Source organism: Apium graveolens, chromosome 10, assembly GCF_009905375.1.
Source record: "Apium graveolens cultivar Ventura chromosome 10, ASM990537v1, whole genome shotgun sequence".
NCBI lineage: Eukaryota > Viridiplantae > Streptophyta > Magnoliopsida > Apiales > Apiaceae > Apium > Apium graveolens.
The window spans coordinates 189,235,174-189,248,343 of record NC_133656.1 but is presented as its reverse complement, the minus strand read 5'-3'; the positions used below and the strand labels follow the sequence as shown (position 1 = coordinate 189,248,343).

Below are 13,170 nucleotides of genomic sequence, written 5' to 3'. Positions count from 1 at the left end.
TTTGATAGACCTTGAAATTGGCATGGGCTGCATAGGCTAAGAAGATTCTGATGGCTTCAAGTCTTGCAACGGGAGTAAAAGTTCCATCAAAATCTATTCCTTCTTGCTGACAATAACCCTTAGCAACCAATCTAGCTTTATTCCTGATTACTATGCCATTTTCATCCATCTTGTTTCTGAATACCCACTTGGTATCTATTGGATTCTTTCCTTTAGGCTTGGGTACCAGCTTCCATACATTATTCCTTTCAAATTGGTTTAGCTCCTCCTGCATAGCTAAGATCCAATCAGGATCCAACAAAGCTTCTTCTACCTTCTTTGGTTCTTCCTTTGATAGAAAGCTGATGTATAGACATTCTTCCTGAGTTGCTCTTCTTGTTTGAACTCTAGAAGAAACATCACCAATGATAAGCTCAAAGGGGTGATCTTTTGTCCATTTCCGTTGTTGAGGTAGATTAGCTCTAGATGAAGAGATCTCATGATTGTCTTGATGTGTGATTGAGTTTTGATTGCTAGAAACTCCCCCTGAGTTTGTGGATCGTTGATTTGAGAAAGGAGAATTTTCTATAGGTGATCTGTCTTGACCTCCTGCTCTTTTTGATAACCCGACGAATGGTGAATTTTGAGTATCGACGGATGAGGCAGGTTGTCTTCCGACGGATAACACAGATTGCCTTCCGATGGATGAAGCATTATGCAACTCGATGGATGTTGAGTTTTGTGCTTCATTGGTGGTAGATTTGTCTGCATTATCCTTAGACACTGTTTCTTGATCACTCTCATCATCACTGTCATCACTAACCATCTCCACATTGTTGAATTTGAGGCTCTCATGGTAATCTCCATCTTTCAGTCCTTCAATCTTTTTATCATCAAACACAACATGTATAGATTCCACAACAATGTTGGTTCTTAGATTGTAGACTCTATATGCTTTACCAACAGCATATCCAACAAAAATTCCTTCATCTGCTTTAGCATCAAACTTCCCATTTTGATCAGTTTGATTTCTCAGGATATAGTATTTGCAGCAAAAGATATGAAGAAAGTTTAGAGTTGGCTTCTTGTTCTTGAACAATTGATAGGGAGTCATGCATCTTGCTTGATTAATCAGAGAAATGTTCTGAGTGTAGCATGCAGTATTTACAGCTTCAGCCCAGAAATATGTTGGTAGTTTAGATTCTTCAAGCATTGTCCTTGCATCTTCAATAAGTGATTTGTTCTTCCTTTCCACTACTCCATTCTATTGTGGAGTCCCTGCTGCTGAAAACTCATGCAGTATCCCATTTTCTTCACAAAATGCTCTCATGACAGAATTCTTAAACTCAGTTCCATTGTCACTCCTGATTATTCTAACTTTGAAATCAGGATGATTATTGACTTGCCTTATGTGATTGATGATGATTTCACTAGCCTCATCTTTAGACTTTAGAAAATATGTCCAAGAGAACTTTGAGAAATCATCTACAATTACTAGGCAAAATCTTTTCCTTGAGATTGACAATACATTGACTGGTCCAAACAAATCCATGTGAAGCAGTTGTAAAGGCTCTTCAATTGCTGAATCAAGTTTCTTCCTGAATGATGCTTTGATCTGCTTCCCTTTTTGGCAGGCATCACACGGTCCATCCTTTGAAAACTCCACTAGAGGAATACCTCTAACCAATTCTTTCTTTACCAGTTCATTCATGGTCTTGAAGTTTAAATGAGATAGCTTCTTGTGCCATAGCCAACTTTCATCCTGACTTGCTTTACTGAGAAGACAAGTTACAGATTCTGCTTTAGTTGAGTTGAAATCAGCTAGGTACACATTTCTTCTTCTCACACCAGTGAGAACCACTTTGTTGCTTTGATTATTAGTCACAACACAGGCTTCTTTGTTGAAGGTTACTGAATTGCCTTTGTCACAAAGCTGGCTGATACTCAACAGATTGTGTTTGAGACCATCCACTAAGGCAACCTCCTCAATGATGACATTGTCCTTTGAAATCAAGAAATATCCCACAGTATAACCCTTGCTGTCATCTTCAAAAGTAATACTTGGGCCAACTCTCTCCTTAAACTCTGTGAGCAGGGTAGAATCACCAGTCATGTGTCTTGAACAACCACTGTCCAAGTACCAAAGATTCCTTCTGTTTCCCTGCACACATCAAAATCAAATCAAGTTAATTTTGGTACCCAAGTTTCCTTGAGTCCTGCCTTATTATCTTTCTTCTTCTGTTTCTTAGGTCTTAACTCATTTGACTTAGAAATTTCAGGTTCTTCCTTAGTCATTTGGGTTGGACCTTTGAAACCATTTAATGCAACAGAATTATCATACATATTATGGCTAACAGGAAATGGCATGCTTGGTGTAAACATGTTATTCCAGTAAGGCATGCTAAATGGCATTTGAGGCATACCTAGCATAATATAGATTAGGTGCAAATGGCATATTAGCAAACTGTGCATTCATGTTCTGTGTAGGCATAGCATTAACAGGCATGGGAGGCATGACATTCATGTTAGGAAATTGAGACTGAACATACATGGGAGTAGGCATGGCAGATTTGCAATTAACAGACAAATGATTTACACTACCACACTTGACACAGATTTTTCTAGGAGCATATTTATCAGGTGTGTAGTTATTGTGTTTGTTAATCCCTACTTTACCATTCCTGTTGTTTTTCCTTTTAGTCTCTGTTTTTATCTCAATTTTCTCAAGTCTGTCACTTAACTGTTTGACAGTCATGTGACCAACATTAGCCCTATTTCCTTTCTTAACTTGACTTGACTCTCCTGAAACAAAGTTCTTGGAAACAGACCCATACTTCTCATTCAGCTTGATTAGTTTGGCTTTGCTAATGGGCTTGCTCAAAGCCGACGGATGAGGATTTTCATCTTTCGACGGATAACACTTTTTGTTATCCGACGGATAGTCCTCATCGTCCGTCGAGTCTACATCTGTCAGCAAACCATCTACCAAATTAGGTTCTAGTTTTTCTTTGCTCTTTTTCCAGGCTTCATCATAAAAAGACTCAATTCCTTGAACTTTGGTGATTTGAGCATGGACATCCTTGGATGTTTTCCATGCTTTAATCACCTCTTGTTCACGCTCGAGCTGCTTCTTTAAAATCTCTTCCTTTTTCAAGGACTCAGTTAATTCCTCCTTGGCAATCTTACACTCAATTTTTAGTTTCTCAAAATCAACAAACTGAGACTCAAGCACATTATTCCTCTCACTTAAAAACAAGTTGTTTTCTTTGATTTTAGCATTTTCTTTAGTAAGAGACTTAAGTGTAACACGCAAATGATATAACTCTGTAGACATGTCATTTATGGCATCATTACACTCAGCTTTAGATAAATGTGCAAGGTTTGTAGTAATTACCTGATTGCTTGAGGAACTTGTCTCTGTTTCATCAGATTTGGCCATTAGGGCTAGATTGACATAGCCGACATCTTCATCTTCATCCAAACCATCTGCTACCCAGTCATTCTCTTGTGTAATAAAAGCCCTTTCCTTTTGTTTGAGTAGATCAAAGTATTTTTTCTTATAATCCACAGACTCAAACCTTTTCTTACTGGAATCTGACTTTCTACACTCATTTGCAAAATGCCCTGCCAAGCCACATTTGAAACATTTGAATTTTGACTTATCCACCATGTTTCTATTTGGCTTGACTGCTCCAAAGTTCTTCTTAAACTTGAGCTTGCCAAATCTCCTGGAAAGAAATGCTAGGTGCTCATCAATGTCCTCCATGTCATTTTGGCTCAATGAATCTTCACTTTCTACTGCAAGCCCCTTGCCCTTGCTCTCACAGACCTTAGAAGTTGACTCAACAGCTTCCATCTTCACTTCCTTCTCCTTTTCTAAATCAGCAACTAGTGCAGTGGATCCTCCTTTCTTCTTTCCTCTCTCCATCCTTTCATCCTGCTCTATCTCAAGCTCATAGGTCTTCAGGATGCCATACAGTCTCTCCAAAGTAAACTCTTTATAATCTTGTGAGTTTCTTAATGAGACTGTCATTGGTTTCCATTCCTTTGGAAGAGATCTAAGGAATTTCAGATTAGAGTCTTTAGTCTGATAGACTCTTCCATGCAACTTAAGAGCATTTAGTAGTTTTTGAAATCTACTAAAAATGTCAATGAGTGACTCACTTTCCTCATTGTGAAAATGCTCATATTGCTAAATCAAGAGCTGCATCTTATTTTCTCTAACTTGCTCAGTGCCATCATAGATTATCTGTATAGTATCCCAGACTTCCTTGGCAGTTTTGCAGTTGATAATGTTGTCAAACATGTCTGCATCAACTCCATTGAACAGAATGTTCATGGCCTTTTTATCCTTCCTGACTTGTTCAATGTCAGGATCAGACCATTCGTGCCTTGGCTTGGGAACTGATGGCTCGTTTCCTGTTGCAGCTCTCATTGGAACATGAGGGCCTGTTTCTATGCAGTCCACATAGGCCTCATCTTGAGAAAGCATATGAAGATGCATCTTTACCTTCCAATGATGGTAATTATCTTTATTTAGAAAAGGAATCTTGACTCCAACGTCTTTCTTGTTTATCTTGCTGAATTATTTTGATCTTTAAACTCTTTGTAGATTAAGAGCTTGCTCTCATACCAATTGTTAGTCCCTTAACAATATAACAAGAATTACAGAAGGGGGGTTGAATGGAATTCTTGAACCTTTTTCTCAAAATAAAAGTGTTCAACTCGAATATAGATATAAGTGTTTTGATTAGCACAATGTGGAATAGAAACTTAATTGAATCAAAATATAAGTAATTAAAAACAGGAGTCTTTAAAAACTTTCTGGTGGATTTAAACAATTCCACCAGAGATATATATTATATATCAAGAGGACTCTGTGTGCAAGAATGCTCACAACTGCTTACAAATTGAACTACTGAGAATACAGGGAAATGCTAAGGATTCTGCTTACAAAGATTTCTCTGTTTTTGTATCTCAGCTATGTTGTTATCTTTATTTGCTACGTTCTTGGTTTATATATTACCAAGATTACAAAGTCAAAAAGACTGAATAAATATAAAAACTATCAGTCTTAAGCTGTGCTACTTTCCGTCCTCTATTACCTAGTTAATGGGCTTCCACAGTAGATTTGTATACATCTCGATGGCTGTGCTCAGTTTTCACTGTTCAACTGCTGTTTGAATTCTTTATATGATCATCCGTTGGACTTTATGAATATCCGTTGGATATATGATCATCCGTCGACTTTCTGAACATCCGTTGATGGCTTCATTAATCATCTGTCGACTGCTATATTAAACATCCGTTGATAGTCATTTGATCATCCGTCGATGGCTTTGTTAATCATCCGTCGGTAGCTATTTTGGCACTTGAATTCATTTCACTTATGCAGAATTACAAGACATCATTTATATACAATTAATCAACCTATTCTGCATATCTAGTTAAAGTCAACATGACTTATAGGCTACTACAGAATCTATACAAAGATGTATACAGAACTGTGCTACAGACTCATTATTACATAAGCTACTCACTCGATGGATAATAAGTTAACATCCGTCGGGACTATAATGAGTTATCCGTCGGGACTATAATTCTTATCCGTCGAGTGCTACATTATTTCACTAAGTAAAATCTACTTAGATGTTTTGTTTATAAAATCATCAAGTACACAACATATGGACAACAGATTCATATATTCGTTTTAAAATTATGGGTGCTGTCAAATAAAAATATATAGATTGATGTCGTTTCGTATGTTCTCGTGCTCTTTTTTTTTTGGAATTCAGTCCATTTTGTTTGTATACATAGGCGTGTTTATTTGAGAGTCTATGCTGATTTGATTTGTTAATTTGGAAATATATGGGTGTTGTCAAATATAAATTTAAACATAGATAATCATTTCATATGTTTCCTTACGAATAAGTGTGGTGTGTTCATAATCTTTAATCAATACATTGATGATTATTTTATATGCCCCCTGAGAAAGAGAGAAAAAGTGTGGTGTGTTCATAATCTTTTTATGAGGGGTTTTGAAGGAGCTGACTGGCTTACTGTGAACTGATACATTCATGACATACATCCATCTTCCCGACTTGAGGGACGACGACAAAGACAGTATGATAGGAGTTCTAATTTGCAGGATGTGGGACTCTTAGGAGTCTGTCGATGCGAAAAATAGCGGTTTGATTAGCATGGATATTATATTGATTGACGGAAAGGTATGCCTTTTAAGTATGCATATGATTCGGTTCTTCAAATATTATGTCCTACTTATTAAAATTTGTTGTAGGATTGATTTGAAGTTGTGCGAGTCAAATCATTTTTGTACTAAACAAAAATGTTGTAACCTATAAAAAATTGCATGTTAAATATTCATGAAACGTGGCGCGCTTACCATTAAGTGATAGTTTATGACTTTGTGTTATTATTTAAACAACTATATGATAGAGATTTTAGAGTAATTATCTGAATTTTATATTTCATCTTCGTTCTCCTCCTTTAATCTGATAGAATCAACTTCCCGGCTTCAAATGGAAAGCAGAGGAGATGACTTTTTTATTTTTGATTTTTGTAACAGACCACTCTTTCAAAAAGTGGGAAGATTTTTGGTGAAACAAGCTTTTAGACATTGATACACTTGTATTTGGCATCTAAAAAGCAACATTTTCTTTTTAATATAACATTATTTTTATGTATAAAATAAATCCTCCATTTTTTTATAAAAGTTGCCTAAATATATAATTTATGAATGGATTGGGTTGCTTTATGTTAATTTTGTTTTTGATTTAACTAATTCTGGATTACTGTTTTATTGCAAGTCATCTTTCAAAGTATAGAAATTTTGAACCCAATTGGGTGTCTTTCTTTTTTCTTCTTTGTGCTTGTAACTAACAAATATCAAATGAATAGACAATATATCTATGACAATTAACTAATATCAACTTTATCGATATATTAAAATTTATTATGAAATTATTTTTAAAAATATATATTCTTGATCAGAGGGGTAAACTAATGTTTAATATATAAATGTCAAATGATTTGAAGTGATAAAAATGGAGAATGAAGCCATGAAGGAGTAAGAGAAAGTATAAATGAGAAATTAAGACCAAGAATACACCACAATGATGATAAAATTGTGAACATCATGAATATAAAATCATCATATATTTGATAAAAATAAAGAATCTCTAAAATTATATATAGAGAAGAAAATTATTGTAATTTTTCGATCCATAATATTCAGTGATCCTTATAATTATAGTGAAATAAATTTAAATAACAAATGCTTACAAATGGTTGACTTGGAAATATTGTAGTTAAATATAAGTTGAGGGCACTTGTATGTCAATTTAAGCTCCTGATGATGTGTCTGGGTTGCAACCAGCTGAAATGTTTGAGTTTCTTGCAACATTAACGTGGTTTTTGGTTAAAATTGTGCTTCAGAAGCATAATTAAGTTAATCAGGGTTGATCCATTAGTATAAACCATCTCAGTAATTAAAAGAAATTTAATTAAATAAAAGGTGATTCTTGTTTGATAAAAATATTTCTTAAGCAAGGTGTTTGATGTGTTACCCCTGTTAACTATTCATTTAGATGCCTTATGCTAATACATAACTTTGTCATTTCAATTTATGTCCAAATTTGTTGAGCTTCTGTGTCTACTTGACTGTAGTTAAGTCTCTAAATGTTGAGTTTCTGTACATGTTTACCTTATTTTGGTTTGCACTGTTTCTTTGGCCAGGTATATGAATGGTTAGAAAAGACTAGCAATAAAATGAACAATTCTGATCGTGCCATACGCATTGATCTTCTTGCCAAGACCGAGGGCTTAAAATCGGCCGAGAAATACTTTGATAACCTCCAAGGAACTGCAAAGACCAAGAAAACATATGGGGCACTTCTTAACTGTTACTGCAAGGAAATTTTTTTGGAAAAAGCTCTGAACCTCTTTGAGAGGATGAAGGAACTTCGTCTTTCTTCTACTTTAAATTATAACAATATGATGTCCCTTTACTTGAATCTTGATAAGCCTGAAAAAGTTCCTATACTAGCTGAAGAAATGGAGTGGGAGAACATCATCTTTGATTTGTATACCTACAATCAAATAATGAATAGCTATGCGTCTCTGAAGAATTTCGATGCAGTAGAAGGTGTAATTGAGAAGATGAATAAGAATAAAGTAATGTTTGATTGGTTTACTTTGGGAAATCTAGCAAAAATTTATACAAATGCAAGTCTGTTTAAAAAAGCCAATGCTACTCTGGACAACATGGAGAAGCTTGAAAATTTGCGTGATCGTGAGGCATTTCACATTCTGATTACTTTGTATGCACAAACATCCAACTTAGATGGGGTTAATCGATCATGGGATTCTTTGAAGTTGGTTTATGCAAAATCCAGTAACCCTAATTATTTAAAATATATTTTCAAACCACGCGAAGCGTGGTTTTTTCACCTAATTTCATAATATGATAACAAACCTATACGCTTATATTTTTAAATAACTCATATTTATTAATTAGTAAATAAAAATTGACCAAAACAAATATATTTAATTATTAGCTAAATTGACCCCAATTAAACGCATATTTAAATCATATTCACGACTTTTTAACTGATAAAATGTTCAAAATATTATCTTTTTTTTTGCAGAAATTATCTTTTTATATTAAGCGATAAAATTCATTTATTTTTGAAAATTGTGATAAAAATATGGTTTCTCTTGAAAGTATAAAAAATATCACTGAAACTGGCAACTCAAAATTAATAATCATTATAGATATTTTTTAAATAGAAATTACCTAAAAAGTTATAATAAATAAAAATTTGCTTCTTTAAAATCCGTATCACGCGCTTGGGGATTTAAAATGTGTATCACGCGCTTGGGGAGAGATAAATATAGGCTACCATGGTGAAAGTTTAGCGCACCAAGCCGAGTGCCCCAAAAATTTTCATACATTAGGCCCCGGTGTGTTTGGCTACATAAAATAAGTTAATTATTCGTTTATGAATTAGTAATTATTTATTAACGAGTGTTTATCGACCCAGTTTATTAACTGAATTTATAAATTATAAGCTGATAAGTTGAATATTAGCAATGACGTACTTTTTCACAACTTATTTTAATTTTTCATTTTTTATTAACTTTTGTTTTAAAATTTATGTTTTTACATGTCTTTTTAATTTAAAATTTACAAATTAAGATAATTATATTTAAAATTTATTTATTTTAACTCAGTTAAGTAAATAAATTCTGACATTTAACCAAACACTTATTTAACTTATAACTATTCATCCAATTATCACTTGTAAGTCCCTTATTCATTTTAAGCCTTAAATTATTTATTTTAAGATTTCTGAAACATGCATATGCTTAAAATAGATTTTAGAAACTAATCTACACTTTCTTTCACATAATTTTAATTTTTCTCTCTGTTTTTAATTTAATTTTTCCCTTCAAACGGTAATTTTTTAAAAAAAATCGTTGGATTTTTCTCCATCTCTCAACGCTCAATTTGCATAACATATGTGTTATGTTTTGAAATAATTTAATATATATATATATATATTTAATTTCTAGTTTCTATTCTAAAATTGATTTTTATTAGAGTAGCCCCATATATATATATATATATATATTAACTAGTCTAAAACTCGTGCGATTCACATATTGTTTTTAATATTATATAATTTTAGAGTGTAAAAATTTTTAAGCTTTAAAATTTATTTATTAGAAATTTTTGATAATTTGATTTGATAATTATTTTAAATATGCATGTGTATAATTTAGTGAACTTTTAGTTTTTAAAAAATATCAGTGATTGAAAGATTTAGTTTTGTTGAAATTGATAGATATGTTTACAAAAAATATTTATGTTTTAATTAAAAGATAAATTTTAGCTCAAATCAATAATAAACGAATTATTTTTATATTGGTATACCGAACAAATCTAACTAATTATATTCAAATTTATTTTGATTTAATTTGTTTAAACTCAGATCATTGATAAAAAACTATGTATCAATAATAAAAAATTTATGTTAACACGAATAAAAGTACATATTATTTTATTTTAGTTGGTATAGTAATTTTATTCTTTTAATTTTGATTTATCGTGAATCAATTATATAATTTTTTAGCGCGGATGAATATGTATTGATTTATTTTACGTCAGACGTAATTATACTAATTAAGGAATCATATATATTTTCATTTTATTAAAATAGTTTGGATATTATGGAAATTGAAAATTGTAAATAAATAAACCCAGATATTTTACACAAAGATCTGTAATCAAACTTTTAATATTTCTGTTATTAGGGTCGGATCCCAGTTATCCTACAATCCAGTTCCTATATTATACCTAACAACTAATTTGACAGTGAAATAGCAAATCTTGGTTTTAGTCTCATCCTGTCAATCAAATCCAGCTAACACTACACCATATATGGACTATTGTAACATTTATTTTTAGTGTTACAAGGTAAAGTGTTACCATAAGTGTTTTAAAAAAAAATAGCCTACATATGCCTACACATTTTTTTAGTATAACCATTGGTATAATTTGGTGTAACCATAGGTATAATGAGGCATTTATGGTTACACTAAATTGGTGTTACTTTTGCTTTTAAAAAAAGTGTAAATAAAACCTGAAATGTTGGGCACGACTTTAATGAAAAAGAGGAGAGGGAATTGAAATAATTAAAAACAGAAGGGAGAATTATTACACATTCATTTCTCACTCTCACATTCATTTCTCTCAAAATTAAACACTCAATCTCACCTCTCACCACTCTCTCGAGCTCAACCTCTCACCTAGTCAGTCACTCTCTCGAACTCTCAATCGAACTCTCTATAATAAGGCGTGGAATCTCAATCAGGTCTTTAATTAGGGTTTCGATCGAGTCTTGAATCTGAAATTAGGTATGCTCCACTTTTTTTTTATATGCTTATGTGGTTTCTCTCTGTTTTTTTGTTTGCATGTTCTAGTTTTCATGTGAAATTAGGGCTTATATGATTTTATATATGAATGCTTTCGATGTTGTTGATTTCGATGCTTGCATGTTCTGGTTTTAATGCTTTTGACGTTGTTGATTTTAATGAATGAGACTCATGAGTATATTAATGAGACTAATGAGTATTTTGGGTTAAAATATTTTGTAAAGTTTTTGAGTTTTTTTTAGTTTTCTGAGTTTTTAATTGTGTAAAATGTGATTGTCAATGTGATTGTGTAAATGCTCTACCCTGCTCTTATAATTTCAGTTGTAATTTTGAGTTGTAATTTTATTTTTATATTTTTAATCATGGATGAAATTTTAGTTGTAATTTTAAGTTGGATGGATGTTTGTAATTAGTGAAGACAGAGTCAAGCCTGTGCCTAGTGATTTTTGTAATTTTGAGTTGGATGCATTGCGGCTGTTAATGAGATTTAGGATTAAGAGGATAATCCTTTCAATTTTGTGACCTCAAAATTGTAGTATATGTGGAGTATGCCCTGCTCATGGTCATATAGGTTTGTATAATATGAATACTTTTGAGTTTATAAGTTATTATGTTATTATGAGTACCTTATTTGATTATTTGTTTAGGTAAATATAATAAGTTAATCTATATTTAGGCATGTAATTGTATATATTTAGGTTAATATTAATACTATTTATTTATTTAAATAATTAGTATTAAAAAGAGTTATAAACTAGAAATTTGTTATGTGAGTTTGCAGTTGTATGTATTTCTGATAATCGTATCCAATACTAATCGTTAAACCATAAACCAAACATGTAGGCTATATGGCTAATAGTTACATGTTTATTATAGGTAGGTATGACAAACAATGTTAATACTTATTTGAATCGTCCCAAGTATACCAAAGATTATATCGATGGAGTGAAATTGTTTGTGAGGAAAGCGATGGCCAATTACGCTACTGAAGAGGAAATAAAGTGCCCTTGTCGTAAGTGTGAAAATCGCTTGTGGTGGTCTGCCGGCGATGTTGAGAGTCACTTGATCTGCAGCGGACCATCAATGTCGTTCATTAAGTGGATTTATGATGTTACTTTATTGATAGACAAAACCGATAATATGGATTTCGAACCAAATCCCGGATTCGGAGATAATCTTGACGAGATGTTAGATGTGACACACGGCAACATGGGACCAAATGCAGATGCCCGAAAATTTTATCGACTTATCAATGATGGAAAACAGCCCCTCTACCCTGGTTGCAAGAATTTTTCGCGATTAAGTTTTTTAGTTATGTTGTATCATTGGAAATGTTTAAACGGAGTAACCAAGTCTGCATTCGAAGAGCTATTACAGTTGTTAAAATAGGCTGTTCCCGGTATTAATGTGTCTGCCTCTTTTAATCACGCTAAAAATATTATAAAGGATCTAGGTCTTGACTACAAGAAGATAGATGCATGTCCGAATGACTACATCTTGTATTGAGGGGAGAATAAAAATAAAGTTTTTTGCAAGACTTGCGGTGTTTCAAGGTGGAAAGACGTGGCACAAGAAGCGAACGATAACAATAGAAAAAATCCCGCCATAGTAATATGATATTTTCCGCTGATCCCAAGGCTCCAACGACTATTTATGTGCAAAGATTTTGCTAAACAAATGGTTTGGCATGCGGTTGAACGAAAGAAAGATGGGAAACTCCGTCATCCAGATGCTAAAGCTTGGCAGACTATAGACGCCAAGTTTCCGCATTTCTCATCTGAAACTCGCATTGCGAGATTGGGTTAAGCTATTGATGGGTTCAATCCATTTTGCAAGATGAATGCCACGCACAACACATGGCCAATTGTAATCGTGAATTACAACCTTCCTCCGTGGCTAAATATGAAATCGGAAAACTTAATTCTTTTAACTATTATTCCTGGCCCGGATGATCCGAGAAACAACATCGATGTCTACATGCAGCCTCTGATTGTGGAGTTGAAAGAGCTATGAAAAACAGGAGTAGAAACATATGACGCTGCAACTAATCAAGTGTTTACATTACGCGCAAGTGTCCTATGGACAATTAGCGACTTCCCTGATTATGCAATGTTGTTGGGGTGGAGCACAAAAGGGAAGCTTGCGTGTCCAGTATGCCACTACGAGACGTCGTCAATGTATTTGAAGCATAGAAAAAAGTTTGTTATATAAACCATCACAAATTTTTAGATGCTA

At 33.1% G+C, this 13,170-nt stretch overlaps 1 protein-coding gene across 1 annotated transcript; it reads left to right on the top strand.

The window, feature by feature from the left end:
* Positions 1-6,179: 6,179 nt before the first annotated feature.
* Positions 6,180-12,324, top strand: LOC141691483 (uncharacterized). Its single transcript, XM_074496220.1, has 3 exons — positions 6,180-6,206; positions 7,735-8,376; positions 11,812-12,324. Exons 1-3 carry the CDS (start codon positions 6,180-6,182, stop codon positions 12,322-12,324), a joined length of 1,182 nt encoding a protein of 393 aa, XP_074352321.1.
* Positions 12,325-13,170: the final 846 nt, after the last annotated feature.

Excerpts from the sequence above, each read along its gene's own strand:
- LOC141691483 (XM_074496220.1), top strand. The coding sequence starts at position 6,180 with ATGGATATTATATTGATTGACGGAAAG. Across the intron at positions 6,207-7,734 it reads TTATATTGATTGACGGAAAG|GTATATGAATGGTTAGAAAA; the intron begins GTATGCCTTTTA and ends TTCTTTGGCCAG. Across the intron at positions 8,377-11,811 it reads CATGGGATTCTTTGAAGTTG|GTAGGTATGACAAACAATGT; the intron begins GTTTATGCAAAA and ends TGTTTATTATAG.